The 17,519-nt window shown below is 46.0% G+C and overlaps 1 protein-coding gene across 17 annotated transcripts in view; it reads right to left on the minus strand.

Moving 5' to 3' along the window:
* Positions 1-455: 455 nt before the first annotated feature.
* Positions 456-17,519, minus strand: part of PXK (PX domain containing serine/threonine kinase like) — a 75,556-nt gene continuing 58,492 nt past the window's right edge. For 5 of the 17 annotated variants that reach the window (XM_004267962.4, XM_049715359.1, XM_049715358.1 and 2 more), the window contains 5 exons: positions 16,581-16,658; positions 15,961-16,047; positions 15,448-15,517; positions 12,331-12,393; positions 456-1,748 (listed from right to left, as the gene is read on the minus strand). In XM_004267962.4, the coding sequence (XP_004268010.1) occupies positions 1,537-1,748; positions 12,331-12,393; positions 15,448-15,517; positions 15,961-16,047; positions 16,581-16,658 (510 nt within the window). In that variant the 3' untranslated portion in view covers positions 456-1,536. Of the gene's footprint in view, positions 1,749-3,198; positions 3,236-5,823; positions 5,862-12,330; positions 12,394-15,447; positions 15,518-15,960; positions 16,048-16,580; positions 16,659-17,519 lie in introns of all 17 variants that reach the window. The other 12 variants (XM_033424696.2, XM_033424695.2, XM_049715357.1 and 9 more) reach the window with 12 other exon arrangements.

Here is a 17,519-nt window from a genome sequence, read left to right on the forward strand (position 1 = left end):
TAAAATTCTGTTAAGAAATTACTGCCATCGGGAACTAATCAGTAATCATTAATCTCCTAGACTGCATTACTTACTTAAAACAGGAACTTGCCCCCCGACTCTTCAAATGCCTAATTCTAGTAGGTTCTCTTTAAAGTTAAACCAAAATCTGTGTCAGGTATTTTTCCCACTGCCAACAAACACACACTCTGCCATACACTGCCCTCTTCAGAAATTGAGATGGAAAAGATAGATTTAAATTAGTTATAGAAGCATACAAGTGGTACCTAATTAAAACAGGAACACAGGATTGTTAGCTCTTATTAATTAAGAGGGAAAATACGACACAAAAGAAAATAGAGATAGAATAGGTAGGGAGGAAACTTTAGAAATACTGTGTGAATCTTTTCTTTATATTTACCAAAGTTACTACAAAAAGTTCCCATTTAAAATATCTTGCCAAGCTACAAATAACACATTTTCTAGACATGGTTTATTTTAATAAAAAATACAGCTGAACATTTATCACAGATTACATGAAACTATACACAATGACATTCTCTCTGCATAGTAACCAACACTGATGTGTGTAACTTGAATTTTTAGATGGATTATTTATAATCCTTTAAAGTGCAATTTATTTAAGGGTTTAAGCAAATCATAGGATAAAGGATCTTTCTAATAAATGAGTAACATTAAAAAGATGATATATTTGGATAAATCTTTGGAAAATCAGAACTGATTTTGCCAGATGTACTTGTGTTGTAATAATAATCCACCCCCACAAACGCCAAACTTGACTTAATTGCTGAGGATTAAGAAGATCCTCTAATTGGCAAGAGCTTTTTCGGATGTCAACATTTTTTTGTCCGTTTGATACATACTAAAAGGAACTAAGAGTCTAGAGTAGTTCCTTTAGCAGCCCTGAGTTCTATAACCACAATGGAGTTCCTGTTTGACTTAATAGACTGTTACGAACTTTCCCCGTTCCACTTGAAGGGAAAATGAAGAACTCAGTTGCTTCTCTGACTCTCAGCGACATAACTATGCTTTGGGCTACAGTGTTAATGTCTAGGATGAAATTAAGGTAGGAAAAATGGGAGTTATCTAAGAAATAACCAGAAAATGCTTTAGAATAGAGAAATGAACTCTGAGAGGAACATTTCTAGGAGCTGTCTAATGGTATAGGAGGGATTGCGACACGAAGGCCATCCACCGCTGTGACTGTATATTGTCATTGTTTTTTGTCCACTTCTGTTGGTGGAAATAATTGATTCCAATATGCTGCTGCCACCAAAAGATGACCATTAGAGGAAGAGCAAGACTCCTTTACAAGAGTAACAAAGGAGCAAACTATTTCTTAAGGCAGCAATGCCAGCCTGACTTTATTCTACTTGAAGACTGTTTCCCTCTTGAAAAGCCTCTTACATGAGCATCTGCGAAGTCGTATGTGACTGTACTGGCTCAGCAATTATTCATCCAGATAGAGGGTACTTTAGGGGTTGCAGGTGGAAGGAAAACAAAACAAATTTTCCCTCCAAGTGTAAACACAAAGCTTTAGCCGATCTTAGGAGCACTATGATCACAGGTTTCGGCTTTCCTCAAAGTTCCTTTTTGGAAATTCTGGATGGAGCTGAGTAAGGCCCCTCGGCTCACACCATTCACAGCCTGGGGCGGAAGCTGTGTGGGCGCCTCTGTGCTCGCAGGAGGCAAGGGAGCTGCTGGTGGCGGAGGCGCAGGTGGAGGAGGTGGGGGTAACGCGGACATCCCTGTGGAGGAAAGGGCACAGTCAGTATCTCCACACACCCTGTATCCGTGCTACTGCTCAGTCCTGGGCAGAAAGGACTTCGGTGAGACTGCAAATGTTTTCCCTCAAACGGGCCAACACACCCTGTACTGTGTGATTTTTTTTAAATACTTGAACAAGAAACGTAGAAGCATTAAAGGGGAATTAATTAAAAGTTGCCATTTCTCCCAAGTAATAGTCATGTGAGAAAAGACTGAACAATATCACAGATTACATGAAACTATACATAGCGACATTCTCAGCATAGATGAGGCTCTACTTCCATTTCCAAACTTTAATCATGGTCCCAAAAGAAAAGTTCCATTAGCTACTTTTTCCAGGTTCCAGGCAGCTCCACCTATTCCTGAGCTAGCAATTAAAGATAGACATCTGTATGCATAGAGCTGGGCTACTGGAATATCAATTACTAGTAAGGGATGAACGGTTCTTTAGCTGCTCCAACACACAATATTTGAAGGACGTGATTTAACATAAAATGACAAATCACTTAGGATTCTCGGCAAGTAACCATTGTCTGCTGGGTTATGGGCTCCCCAGGGGCATCCATCTTGAATAATCATTTCCTATTAGGTTGCATGAAAAAAACATAAAACGCTAATGTTAGCAATGCACAGCAAGGCGCAGAGGGCTTTCTCTCTCCAGCAATGGTATTCTCAGGGAGGAATCCTCCTCAAGCACCCATGTTTCCACTGTGGCCCAACCCAGGGACAGGATGGAAATGCCCTAACCCTACATCTTTGCTGAAGTGTCAGGGGAGACCGGAATGCCGAGCTGTACCCTGGTGGGCAAGGAGCAGGTAACTGGACAGGTATCTGAATCCTCCCTTAGCTTTCAGAAACACAAACATTGGGCGCTCGAATTTTACAGTTTTGAATCAATGAATGAATTGTCCTCTTGGGACAAAATAAACACTAGGTACAGAAAAATCCCTGCTGGGACTTCCCTGACTGTCCAGTGGTTAAGACTCCGTGCTTCCAGTGCAGGGGGGCGTGGGTTTGATCCCTGGTCTGGGGAACTAAGATCCTGCATGCCGCAACTAAGAACCCACGTGCCATGTGGCATGGCCACAAAAAAAAAAAAAAAAAAAGCCCTGCTTTAAAGAAGAACTTGACTGTGTCACAGTTGTCCCATTTCCTGTGACCCTTGCAGCTCCCCGTGACTCCACATCTCTTTCTAGTCTTATCCTCTACCCCACCCCAGTGCTACCACAGAAGACATTCTGCTAGATGGCTCCCCTACCACCTCCCTCAAACTGCTACTGAGCTGTGGTGATACTAGGTAAACATACCAACTGCTACTTGAGTTTATATGGATGAGTGGTCAGGATCATCCATAAAATACTTCAGTAAGTGCAACCTTTTTCCCAACTGTGATAGGCAATGGTTAAAGCATTGTATTTCATAGAAGACCACTTACCTTCCTTTACATCTTTACCCAAACCTAAGGCAGCTGAAATTAAAGAATCACACAGATGCACACACTCATGCTCTGCAATCTTGGAATTCTCAAAAAATAATATAGCAATACAAATAAACATTAAATACAGACAAATGAACAAAATGTAATTTTCACTGGTTCTGTACAATAACAACTAATGAGTGAAGTTCTATTATGTTCTATGCCAAGGTGGATTATGGGGAAATGTTCCTGGCTTTACGTTACAGGGTTACAGAGATAAAAAGGACTTCAAACCTGAAATGACTGTTGAGATGAAAAGAGCAGGGAGAGTAAGTGTGTGACATAAGCATTCCTCTGAAGGGGGTTCTTGGAAAGTGACCCGTAAAATACCAGGAGGAGAGGAGACGGCCTCTGAAGCCTCTTGGAACTCAACTGCAGAGCCCGGAGGACTGAGTGGGCGCCAGTGCCCTCCCAGCTGCCCCCTCCCCTTCCCAGCACTCTCACCCAATGGCCAGAAAAGGGCAGCAGAATCTGGGCTTGACATGTACGGCCCAACACGTACCCAAATGAGTGCCAGCATGTCTGCCTCCCAGCTTTGTGCTTTGACCCTGGCAGAAGAGTCAGTGAGGGTTATAGACGAGAAGACAGGCCTGCAGTAGCACTTTGTTCCACTAAACGCATGGAATTGGCCATCCAGAGACTGCAAGTCTTCTAGCCCAGGATTCTCGGAGGCTAGAGATGGGCCTCAGGAACTGGACTTGGGTACAGGCTGCTCTCTTGGCACAGAACGAAACTGCTTGGCCCTCGTGAGGAACCATCCCTTGACTTTGGCCTCATTACTAGGCACTCTAAATTAAAAGTGCAAATTCACTACCACAGAGTTTGGGAATTGGGGCGTGGTATTCCGTAAATGGATCTTCATCTTACAAGTAAAGGCTGAAACTGTCTGAATGAATCGCTTTGAATATGTAGGCAGCATAAATAAATACACTGTCCAAAGTGCCACAGGGTAGCCTGTGCCTATAATATGATGCTGAGGGCTGTGAGAAAGGAGACTATGTCCATCCAAGAGGAAAGAGCAGGTCACCTGTGGTCCCCTCACAGAGGGCCCAACCAGTCGTAAAGGGCACGATGTCCCATGAGGTCCACCTTTCATCATTGGGCCTGCAACAACTAGGGCAGATCCTGATATGTATGATTAGGGCCAGGAGCAGCTCAGAATGCTCTGGAAGGGGAGAGGAGGTCCAGGTCTGAAGGTCAACACTGGAGGAGGCAAGAACATAGACCCAGGGACTCACAGTCTCTAATTACAGCCTCCATCGATTTTTTTTTTTTTTTAAGTTTTTCCTTTTTGCCTCTTCTGTCGTCCACAAAATTCCTTTAAAGGTTCACTGGAGCTTAAGCTACAACACGTTGGTAATGATGTGGGAGGGGGGAATGTTAACAAGGGGCCAAATTCGGACTTGGCTCTTTGGCCTGGAGCAAACCTGGGAACAACTGCCTAATGCCCGGGCCCCCCACTCCCCAAATATGAGGGGGCGCCCCCCCAGAGGCCTCCTATCACCCTCATCCCCAGGCCGCAGACAAAACCAGATTCCGTGTCAGGCTGATTGCCAAATGAATTCACCCAGCTTTGAAAAACATTGGCCTGCAACACCCCAGGATGACAGATGCTCTGAAACAGCTTACCTCCAGTGATCACCAGGTCAGCCCTGATCTCTCCAATCTTACCTTCTCTTAGACAGAAACCCCAAGAGCCAACTACTCCACCCTCCCCAGAACCTCAGATGGGAGCCTGGAAATCCAGCGGAGGCCCTGCAACAGGCCACAGACTGTTGCAGCAAGAGCACAGGTTAGATCTGGGTAGGAATGTCTCGCCAGAAACACCGTCCCTAGCCCCGTCAAAAGGACGTTTGAGCGTCCCCTTGCCTTGGACCAACTCTGACAGTGGGCAGTCTACTCGTGTCTGCGGCCTGGGTTCCTTTGTGGTCTCCACACACATCAGGGGAGGCCACATGGCCGCGAGACCAACACGACACCTACCAGCTACCCTCGAGAGGGAGTGGAGGGCGGGGACCCCTGGAAGCAGGCAGGCCCCAGCTCTCTGGAACCGCCTTAGCCTCTTACCTCAGAAAGACGTGGAGGCTGTACTCATGTCCCAACTCAAGTATTGTTAAGGACGCTTAAAAAAGAACTGTTTTTCCCTATTGTCAGTTATACAAGCTGTAAGTTGCTTCCCTGTGACCAAGAATGCAACTGCCCAGCACCTTTTCCCCTTTGTCAGAGGGAACAAGGAACCGACACATTTGCAGCAACAGGACTGTGAGGTGCTGGTTTCCAAAATTAAAAGATACCAAAATGCCATGCAGTTGATTTACAGGTTTTAGAGCTCTATTTTAGAACTAAAATCAGAGTGAAAATGAAGATTTTGAAGGTCATGATGAAAATGAAATGAATGTAAATGAAGTCACTTGGGTGCTTTTTAAAGATGCTGTATTTCATTTAAATATTCAGATAAGGAAATCGTCTCGAATCTGCTTTCCCATTTGTTCATCACTTCAGTGAGCTAGACACACTGGGTCCCATTTCACATACAGAAACAGAGCATCTTTAAAGTTAGAAAAATCAGTATAGCTTACTTTACCGAAAATTCACGTTCAAAATGGTGCATGCTCTACTGAAAACAGCAAAGAGAGAGAGAGAGAGAGAGAGAGAGAGGGGACACAAGTCATTATTCAGATTTTAGTGTCATTTAATCAAATAGTAAGAGACAGCAAAATATTAGTCTGAATCACATGCTGATTATTCTTACTGCCGAACTAGGATATACTTAAGTTAACCACAAGAAGCACTGGTTTGTAAACATGACTGTGACCCTTTTAGAACATGGCAAACACACTAACAGAGTAACTAATGAGTCACTTTCCTCTTCATTCTTTTTTTTTTCTTTCTTTCTTCTGAGATATTTTTAGTTATTTACAAGCACAGCACTCACTTAAGAAGACCCATCACGGTTTTACCTCCCCTGGAAAGCGGAACGGGTACTGGGAGCGTACCTAGTGTACTAAATAAGGACAGTTTATCAAGAGGGGAGAAAAATTAGAACTCATCACTTCCCCAAGCAAGTCTATGGTCTAAAATAGAGAACTGTCTTTTTAAATTTGGGAAGAGCAAGAGCACAGGGACGTCTAAGGTGGGGCCCCTGGGCAGGAGCATGGGGCCTCTCCCTTGAAGGCAGCGGGCTCCAGAGGCTGAATAGGGCAGCGAGCAGCATTAGCTGACCTAAGGCTAGAAAACCATTCAAAAAAAAAAAGGTGGGAATTCCCTGGCGGTCCAGTGGTTAGGACTCAGCACTTTCACTGCCGGGCCAGTTTGGGGAACTAGGATCTCACAAGGCCCAAGGCGCAGCGCAAAAAAAAAAAAGGCAAACATTTCTTCCTATCTTCTTTTTAACTGACTGGATTCCAGGTTAATTGTGAAAGATAATCCTTTCCCTGACGGTGAATCCCAGCGTTCCAAACCAACGTGCCCCACTGCCCAGAGGAGAATCCCTTCAGTGAGGCCCACGTGGGGCAGGGCAGGCTGACCACTGCCGATCTCGGGGGGCTCTGGGAGGATGCTGGGGACACTGCCTGCCCCACCCCCAGCAGCTGAGTACCCTGGAGAGGAGCTCACACACTTGGTCTTGGATGCGGGGAGGAAGGCTGTGAGCCGGCAGGACAGCAGAACCAACACTGTTCGGAGAAGCACTACAGGGCAGACCTGTGTATCCTAGAAACTGCTTTGTGTTTGTGTAGTTTTGAGAAAACGAGGCAGTTCTTAGGGCCAGAGCCATCGATTTTGAGCCTAGAATGGGTTTCAGATTTTGACCTGGCTAGATAAATTCCGGAAGCTCCAACATTCTAAATGAATTCATCTCTTCTTGTGCCTTACTTATTCCTTTTCTTTGTAATTTTTTTTTTTTTTTTACTGAAGTATAGTTAACATACAATATTATATAATATTATATAAGTTACAGGTGTACAATATAGTGATTCACAATTTTTAAAGGTTATAATCCATTTATAGTTATTATAAAATATTGGCTATATTCCCTGTGTTGTACAATATGTCCTGGTAGCTTATTTTATGCATCATAGTTTGCACCTTATTTATTCTTAACCCTCCTTCCTGTTATTCAAGTTCTCAGTCACTCTGCGCCCACAAGGCCCTGTTTCCCTCCTCCAGTCTCCAGATATGAAACTTCTCTCTCCCTCCAGTCATGCTCACAGACTGGTTTTCTACAGACTGCCAGCTCTCTCTTCAAAAGTATTGCTGAAAATGATAAACTTCAAGCAAGAAGGGCTAGAATTCTCTTGCAAGGCATTCATAGCTTACACTCGACAGTACTTTACTGCTTATAAAGCCCTGTTGTGTACATTATCTACCTCATAAACACCAGATATTCTCTTAAAAGACAGCTTCAAAGGATGAAAATTACTTGTCCAAGGCCATCTGGAAAGTGGTGGAGCTACGACCCAAGCCCGGGGTTTCTAACTGTTCTTTTGGAGCTCTTTTCACGCCAGCCAAGCAGAGCGTTTAGCAGCACAGGCCCTGTAGTGCACCTGAGAAAGCAGGCGCTCAGGAGAAATCAAGTAGATGAGCAAAGACAGAACCAAGTTTAAATCTTGGCTCTAGTATCCCCCACTTGTGTGACCTTGGTCAAAGTCCTTTAATGCCACTAGTGCCTCAATTTATTTGTCTGTAAAATGGAGCTATAAGTATAATCCCTGCTCATTGGATAGGGAGGTATTCATGAGGATTAAATAAAACAGTAACTATAAATCACTTAGAACAGTGCCTAGCACAGAATAAGCACTCAAAAGATGTTAAACACAATTATTAACAACAACAGTAATAATTTGGGTCTTCTGCTTACTAAGATTTTCCCAAATACTCTTCTGCAAATCTTTTGTTTAAACACACACACACACACACACACACACACACACACACACACACACACACACAATGGCAAGGCAACAGGTTTGTCTCCTCCCAAAGGGAGGGTAGGAGCAAATATCTGTGTGTCAATTAGGGCCATCTAAACCACTCAGGTCCATGAATACAGAGTGTAAACACTAGCTGGTGACACTGACCGTGACATAAGTCAAGATAAAGTATTTTAAAGTTCTTGAAAGAATGATCTTCTAGAGGCAGGAAACAGAAACCTTAGCAAAAAAAGAAAGTGCTAGGAATGTTCTCACTGAAAAAAAAAAAAAAAAAAGAGTTTTAGAGAATCCCACCCTACCTGATGGAATTGCCAGCAGACTTAAGGAAATATTTCTCCCATCAATTTGGTAAGGATTTCAAGAAGAGGCCCACAGCAGGGAAGTACAGTAAGAAACAGGAGAGGCCCCAGTCCTTACACAAATGCTGGAAAGGGCTCATGAGAGTAACACCCCTTCGCTTAGAAACATCTGTCACTTCTGCCCCGTCCTGAAAGCAACTGAGCTGAAAACCACCCTCAGCTACCACAAATGTGCTTAAAATTGATGCTTTCAGGAAGAAAGGCAATGCTGTCAAACTGAACTTGCCTCAGTTGATCTATTGCTGAACAAACTGCCGAAGGGCGGGGTCCACAGTGGGTTTACAGGATGCTTGATTAGAACTGTGAGATAGTCTCCTCTGACTCCCACGCTTTTTGCCTTCTACAGAGGACATAACCCAAACCCAGACACGGAAAGTGACTCACTCAAGGTCTCTCAGTAACTAACAGTGTCCTGAGGGCTTACTGTGTAACAGGCGCTGTTCTAACTCCATGGGCATGGAACCCTCTGGACCCTCGTAATAAACCCGCTAGGCAGGCACTGTTATTAGCCTCCTTTACAAATGGGAAACTGATGCTGAAAGCTCAGCCTCTCTCTACACCACTGCCAAATCAAATCTCGGGGACAGAGTTTTGGGTGAAGTAGAAAAGGATAGCTTTATTACTTTGCCAGGCAAACGGGGACACAGCAGGCTCCTGCCTGGAGAAACTATGTGTCCCCACCCCAGAGGACCTGATGAAGGGTTTGATAACAATAGGTCCAAGGGTGGAGTCTCTGACAAGATCAGGGCGTGTGCCGGACTTGCACTTCCTTAATCTCAACTCAGGTGGTTTCCTGGCTGCTCCTCCCGTGATTAGCAACTCTTCCAATCTGCCCTTTGGAACTCAGGGAAGGTCATGGAACCTGGAGTCTTGCCTACAAGAAAGAGAGGACAAGAGGGCCTCCGTGCCCGGGAGTCCCACAGGGCCTCACTCGGTTTCAAAACCTGAAGCCCAGGGAGGTCAAGTATCTCCTCCAAGGTCCCAGAACTAGCGAGTGGTGATCCTCAAGTTTAGGTTCCACAGCCCAAGGTGTAGTTTCCAAGGGCTCCCAGATCGAGTTGTGTTTGAGATGCTACCTTTAGCAGGAATTCCTTTTCTAAACTAGCCCTTGAAAATGAAGAATTTTCCTTCACTTCTTGAGAAAATTGCATTTTATCATAAAGCTGGAAGACACTATGCTTGACTTAGTTCCCAGATAAACCATAGATGTGGCCTAGAAGTAAAGACATAAATTGGAGTAAATGTGATTCCAGCAATAAGACAGGCAGCGTGCAGAGAGGCGGCAACACAGATGAGCCCAATGAGAAGCCTGGCCTCCTGTCCTGGAAGGAAAAGGACCAGTCTAAGCAGGGGCTTCTGAGCCAGAAGTTGCCACCCGTAGGCCTACAGCCTTGGCCTCACCCAGCAGAGACCCTGAAGGCAGACCAAGTCCAAGCAAATCCACCCATAAGGATTTACTGAGCATCTCCCATGGGTACGGTAGCATGAGACTATCATCTGTTTGTAGCTCCCTGATGCCTTGTACAGAACAGAAGCTCAAGATGTCACTTTGTTGGTGGGCTAGTTTTTTCAGGTGGAGATTCTCTATTTAAGAAGGGGAACTACTGGGAGAAAAAAATTACCATGGGTGGACCCCAAGGAAAGCACTTGCTTGAATTGTATCTATCATTTTGGAGCTCCTGAGAGGTGCTGGCAATGTGAGGCCACCTCGGCTGGGGCCTTGTCTGCCTGCTCATCTCTGTGACCCAGCGCTTAGCACAGTGCTGGGCACACAGCAGCTCTCAATAAATGCATCTCCAGTAGATGAATAAATAAACTCACCATGGGTGGCTCGCTTAGGGCCTGAAATGCTAGGTTGATAGGCAAATACTAGCTATTATTTTTATGAGACGCGTTACAATAAATAACCAGCAGAGGTCAGAGTACAGTCTCTGGGGCTGAATCAATAATTTCATCAATAAAACATTAAAGGACATAAAGGAAAAGAGGGAGCCAATACTTGCTGGGAACCTCCCATTTCTGCCAGGCATCGTGCTTGTGGCCTCACATATGTTTCCCTCTGAATCTTTACAACTCCCCTTCAGGATAGGGAACTATCCACCCAATTGCTTCCTCTCGCCTCAGATGAAGTTTTTTCCAACCTTGAGTCTAATAACAAAAGATTCCTCGTTTTCTTCTTGTTTTAAAAGTTACCTCATCTCATGCAAACCTGCTACTGTATGAGAATCCTCCCACTGAGAACTCAGGTCAATTAGAGGATTCATCAAAAATAATCCATATAGACTGAATTCTCCAAGGCGTTTAAAAATGAGCACTGGCAGGTAACTTCCCACGTCCAATGCACACAGCAAAGTGCTCTGAGCTACCGGATAGACACCTCAGTTGTTAAAGGAGGCTTCATGGATTCTCACTATTAATTCTCTCCAGTCTCCTTAGTATGTCTAAGTGGTGTGAAATTAATATCCTATCTTCTAGAAAACGCCTCAGCATGATCTGGGCAGTGGCTCCCCCGAAATTTCCGATCGGCCTATACAGGTCACCTCTACAAAAGACAGAGAAGTCTATTTTCTATATTGATCAATATTTGGAAGCTTTCTTGTAAAATCTGCTGACAAAGTCAGACAGGAAATAGAATATTATCCCCCATCAGCCAGGTACTTTGCTATTAAAATAGGCCCTGGGCCCAGAACACTCGACAGCAAACTACCAGTAACCAGGCTCGGCCAGCAAGGAGAGACACCCACCAGACAGACGCGAGGCCTTCAAACCGGTCTCCTTACATTTGACTGTTGTTTGGGGGGGTTTTTTTGGAAGGTCAGTTAGAAGCATTTGAGAGCTGTCGGGTTATGCTCTTGGTAGCTCCTGGGCACCACTTTAAGCCTTAATGAATATGGTGTCATCAACTCATAAATCAACCCCAGCCCGTGACTCTCCCTCCAGACAGCTGCAGCAGCTCTTCCAAGCACAGCCAGCCGACAAGCTCTGAGCGGCAGAACCGACTTCTCTGACATCCAGAACATCTGGTTCAGTTAAGAAGTGAAAGGAGATACTGGTGCCCCAGTGCGTTTTTATGAGGCTTGCAAAATGGTTAGGAGAGAGCTATTAGTTCAAAAAAGAAAGAAGAAAGATAGCATTATGAGGCCACTCCACAGAATTAGAGATAATTTTTATAAGTATTCCCTGAAATAAACTCTTTTTACATTTTTCAAACAAAACTCCCAGTATCTATCTGATTTAAGTCACAAACGCAAAACAAAGGTTAGCTAGCCACAGAAAAATATTCAGGTGATGAAATGCAGAGCAGAATAAAGCACAAATAGTTATCAGGAAATCAGAAGCTCGGTGGGTAGTTCACTCCCACACCCAGGCATTTCACCAGCTGTGCCCTGTGACAAAGCCGACACTGTGGCTGGTCTCCCTGAGGAGAGAGCCCTGGCAGGACCGGGGCCCCGGGCAGCAGCGCGATTGTTTTGTTCAGCTGAGCGCGTACCCAGACAGGTTGTGATCTGAGGAGCCTGCGTGAGGCTTTTCAGTAGAGAGAGCGAGCTGGAGGTGGGGGCAGTGAGCAGCCCTGAAGCCGACCATCCCGCTCCCCGTGAAATCCGACTCTAGAGACCTGGACCCTGGTCTCTCCCAAGTGACACTGCTAATCTGCGCTCCCACTGGTTTCTCTGGAGGAGGCTGGTCCCCTCTGACCCCTGAAATGTTTGGGCCAAGGTGAGAAGAGAAAGCCCCACCCTTCTCCCGGGCTGGTGCAGAAGGGGAGGAAGGCAGCTTTCTCTTCCTCCTCACTAACCTGCTGTGGAGGGTGGAGTCGGCGATGACGGGGATGTGAGAGGTGAGCTGGCCCCAGATCCTGCTAAGAGAAAACACAGAGAGACCCTCATGGGGACCAAAGGAAGACATGTGGGGCTTGGCCGGAGCCGGCACCCACCACTGTCTGAGAATCTGCACTGGGCTGAGTGTGTGAGCCTTGTGGGAAAAAGCGAGGCTGGGCAGAGAATTCAGGGACGGGACCCCTGACCACAGGCGTCCAACCCACTTCCTTCCCCAGGCCTCGCTGCCTCCCACTGCTCCCCACAGCCTGCCTGGTTTGCAACCAACTTTGTGCAATCCAATGGCTTACGCAACTGGCTGCAGTTTCTCTTCCTGACCCAAGCCCTGTCCTCGGGTAATGAAAGACAAATGACAGTGCCACAGCAGTAGAGGTGACAGAGAAGGGCAGGACCATCTGGGGGAGGCCTCTCCAAAAGAAGCGAGAGTTCCCCACCACGTCCACCCAGGAACACTCTCTGGAGAAGTTCCATTTTACCAGCAGGCACGTTCAATTGATTAGGATCAGCCTACCCAGTGTGTGGATTTCCCAGGCCTTTTCTTACCTGAAATTCAGTAAATACCATGATTTACATCAAAATAGTGTGCATATTCCCATACGTTGCATGCTTTTTCTGAACCTAGTAACCTTTTATATTTCAAATATTGCCAAATTCCCAGTATCTCCTCCATTGCTCAGAAATCCCCAGAATGCGTCCTCCTGGCTTGACATGAAAGTAGCCCAATGAGCAGATGGAAGCTCCCACATGAGCCCCCTCCCTCACATGGCAGTCCTATCAAGGGGTTACCAAAGCTCCTGGAGGGCTGGGGCCATGCCCCTGAGAAGCCACTAGCTGTCCTGGGGCAGCCTCCCACCACCTCCCTCACACCCACAGGACGTGGGGGGCACAGCACGGACACTGAGCACGAGGAGAAATGTCCTAATGAAGCCACACCTCCCTCCAGCTGAATACCCTTCCACCATCTGCAATATCCTCTCGTCTCCCTATAAAAGGGAGAGGCGTTTCACTGAAAAAGATGGTGAAATTCAACCCATCCTGATATCATACTGTTTCTAGTGCTAACACAGATTTTAAGGGGGAGAAGGTTTGAATTTGTGATTCCAGTGGGGTGTGGAGATGATCTATACATTTCCACCAACTGCTACTTTGCTTTCCTAAACTCCCTGAGGTGGTGTCTGGGGGTCCTTGGCGTCCCATCCAGCTGCATCTGGCAAAGAGCCTTGCAGGCAGGCAGGGCCTCAGGAAGGTGGAGTACACCAAGCCAGGCTTTCTCTGCTTTATAAAGAAGTAGATGGGGCTTCCCTGGTGGCGCAGTGGTTGAGAGTCCGCCTGCCGATGCAGGGGACGCGGGTTCGTGCCCCGGTCCGGGAGGATCCCACATGCCGCGGAGCGGCTGGGCCCGTGAGCCATGGCCGCTGAGCCTGCGCGTCCGGAGCCTGTGCTCTGCAGCGGGACAGGCCACAACAGTGAGAGGCCCGCATACCGCAAAAAATAAAGAAATAAAAAAATAAAAGAAGTAGATGCTGGACAGAGTGCCTGCCAGGGTGACAGGCTAGTTGGAGACATGAGTCTCAGCCTAGTGATGACAACGACTGGCCTATGTCCATCCCATCAACCATGGAGAAAACAGACTTCCAACTCTGAAATTAGCCGCCGGCCACAACAGCCTCCAGCCCCTTCTCCTCTCCTAGCCTCCATCCCCAAGGAGCCTGCCTTGGTCCTCACAGGGACCTCCAGGGCCTGGAGCCTCCCCTCCTTCTCTTCCCTCCAGAGCCCGTCTCTGGCTTGGCTCTCGAAGCAGTGGTGCGGGCACGATTCCCACCCTCCCTCTGGAGTCTATGATCTTCTTCCATCCCAACTCTTCCAATTTCAGCTCTACCCACACTGCCTGCATTCTCTGGCTATGGCTAGACCAGCCTTCATTCAGGTCTTGCGAACCCCTCACTTCTTCTTCTCTTGCCCCTGGCAGATGCCTTCCTCACTGACTTCCCTGAGAAGACCTGAGAAGGCATGAGCTGTGAACACCCTCAATTTCCTCCCTTCCTTCCACTTTTAAACACCTCTAACTCTTCACCTACCCCTCCTGGCTCCTGACACCACGAAGGGATGGATGGGTTTCCTCCAAGGCTGAGACTGACAGCTGGGCACTTGATGCTAACCCTTTGACCCCCAGCCCCCTCACTCCCCCCAACAATCACTCTCTCTTTTGTATCTTCAACTTCTCCGTCTCTACTTGGTCCTTATCCCGCCTGGAAGTATATGCAGCTATCCCTCAACCTAAAAAAACCCTCCCCTTCCTTTGGCCCTCCAGGGCTAAACCAAAGCTGCCCGTTAGGATGAAACCTTCCCTTCTCTGTGTGGAACTCTACTTCACAGACCATAAGGCAGAAGAACTAGAAGGTCCCAAGGGATCACTTGATCTGATTTCCAAAGATGGGGACATTAAGCCCCAAAGCCAGCAGGGCTGGGCAAGGGGCATCCAGGAGTGATAGCAAGGATGGCTAACTCATGACACTGCACTCTGTGCCATCTTGGCCCTCCTGGAATGTGGCTTTTTGCGATCCCCACACACTATAGAGGCCTCTCCTTGATGCAGGAGGGCATATCCTTCTGCCACGTGGGCACCAAGCAGAGGGCGGGATTTACGGCCATTTCAGTTCCTACAGGCTCTGCTGATAAACAGGAGGCCTTGCACTGTAAGTTGGGTGGGTTTTTCTTCCAGGGCTGATGCTGCCATCAGTGAGGAGGCTGGTTACCCAGTAAGCGCTGAGGTGCCTTCTAGCACTTGAGTCCTGTGAGCCTCCGAATGCTGTGGCAATCCTTCCCTGGGGACAGAGTTCTTTTGTCCTCTGCACTGGTCACCACACTGCCCAGGAGGACCCAAGAACCCTTGACTCCTGGTCCTAACCTTTGGGACCTGGGCCCCACTACAACCTATAACCAGTTACCTGAATTATTGGCCTGGCCCCACTACAACCTATAACCAGTTACCTGAATTATTGGCCTGGCCCCACTACAACCTATAACCAGTTACCTGAATTATTGGCCTGGCCCCACTGCAACCTATAACCAGTTACCTGAATTATTGGAGTTGCTGTATTTTGCTGAATGCTCTTCACTATTTTCAACAGCAGATCGTTTTGACTTCTTTAAAAATAAAAAATAGAGGGGGAAAAGCGAAGAATAAACATACCAGAATAAAAACATTTTCCAGGCATAGTTAGACTAGCTACACACAAAGTCATATTTGGTCTCATAACTGAACACAGTGAAGAAGCCACAAGCCAAAACTAAAGGGAGAAATAAAACCAAGAATGCTGAGTTCACTCTCTCAGGCCAGTCATTTCCCGCAATTACATTAAGGCCATAATCAGCCCAGCAAGCCAGGAAACTCTATGGTCCATTTCTCTGCTGATATTATATGGCTTTTCTTTCAGAAGCTGCAAACCAGTCATCTGGAAATGGTTTTAGCTTTCATGGAGATAAAGCACAGAATCTGTCATTAACTAAATGGGCACCATTAACCTAGAACTTTTTTCACATCTAGTCAGGAATTCGCAAGAAAGAATTCAGAGAGACACCGGACTTACCTTTCGAGCTAAGATCTTCCTCTTTTTTCTTTCTTCTTCGGATCCATGGTGAGACTGAGCTCTTGTCAGTCTTCGATGCTGGTGGATCTTTAAGAGACCACAATTCACCACAACTGTAAGCATATCCTACACTAATGAAAATCTCTAACATGTTTTGCCAAATCAAATCATTTGGATGAAAAATCTTTCCTTGCTCAGCCTGTCTGCCTCCAAGCTTGGGTCTGGATGTCTGGGAGAAGAGTGTGCCAGCAGATGAAGACCTTTCTCTCTCCCCGAGTTCCTTCCTGCCTTTCTCTCTCTTATGGAAAATGAGAGTGGTCCCCAGCACCTTTAGAGCATGAAGCATGTGTGCCCCACCACCACCCAGTCTTCCCTGATCATAAAGGAGGACTGCTCTTTGTGGACATGTTTGTTTTCCCCACAGGCTGAGGTCCTTGAGGGTAGGACTGTGAAGTACTCAGCTGTCTTGTAGCACTGAACATGGAGCCTGGTCCAGAGCAAGTATGCAAGAACTGTTTATGGAATGAACACTCAGTTACAAGTAAATCACTGTGATCACCACAGCAGAGGATGGGGACACTAAAAGATCAAAAGGCAATGAGGAACTATTAGCAATTTACCTGTTTCTGTTCTTCAATTAGCCTCTTTTCTATACATTCTTTGGCAATTCTCAATGCCTCTTTTAACTTTGTGGGGATCTGAAAGAAGAGAAAGTACATAATCTACTGAGTAAAACAGCTGGAGAGTCTCTCAAGTCCCAGTTTGAATAAAAAACAGTTGCTAGTCAAGGAAGAGGACACCTGGAATGAAATCAGTTACAAGCTGTCCACTTGACTCCTATCCTGGCCACTTCTGGTATCCCCAAACACACTCACCTCATTAGCATGTTTTAGCAATAAATATATAAAACTAACACATAAATAAGCATGATGTATGTTTCAAGTATTTCAAGTTATTCTCAAGGAACCCCAAATTACCAAAACAATCCTGAAAAAGAAGATGGAAACTGGAGGCCTCACGCTCCCTGATTTCAAAATGTGTTACAAAGCTACAGAAAACAGTGTGATACTGGCAATAAAGACAGACACACAGACCAATGGAACCAACAGAGAGCCCAGAAATTAACCCTCATGCCAAAAGCACACAGTGGGAAAAGGACAGTTTCTTCAATAAATGGTGCTGGTAGAACTGGATATCTACATGCAAAAGAATGAAGCTGGACCCCTACCTTACACTGTATGCAAAAATTAACTCAAAATTGGATTAAAGACCTAAACCTAAGACCTAAAAGCATAAAACTCTTAGAAGAAAACATAGGGAGAAAGCTTTGTGATAATGGATTTGGCAATAATTTCTTGGACAGGATACCAAAAGCACAGGCAACAAAAGCCAAAATAGACAAATGTGACTGCATCAAGCTTAAATCAAGCTTAAAACTTCTAAACATCAAAGGAAACAATCAACAGAGTGAAAAGGCAACCTACGGAATAGGAGAAAATAAATGGAAATCATACATCTGTTAAGGGGTTAATATCCAGCATATATAAAGAACTCCTACA

This window comes from Orcinus orca, chromosome 10 (genome assembly GCF_937001465.1).
Source record: "Orcinus orca chromosome 10, mOrcOrc1.1, whole genome shotgun sequence".
NCBI classification, from domain to species: domain Eukaryota; kingdom Metazoa; phylum Chordata; class Mammalia; order Artiodactyla; family Delphinidae; genus Orcinus; species Orcinus orca.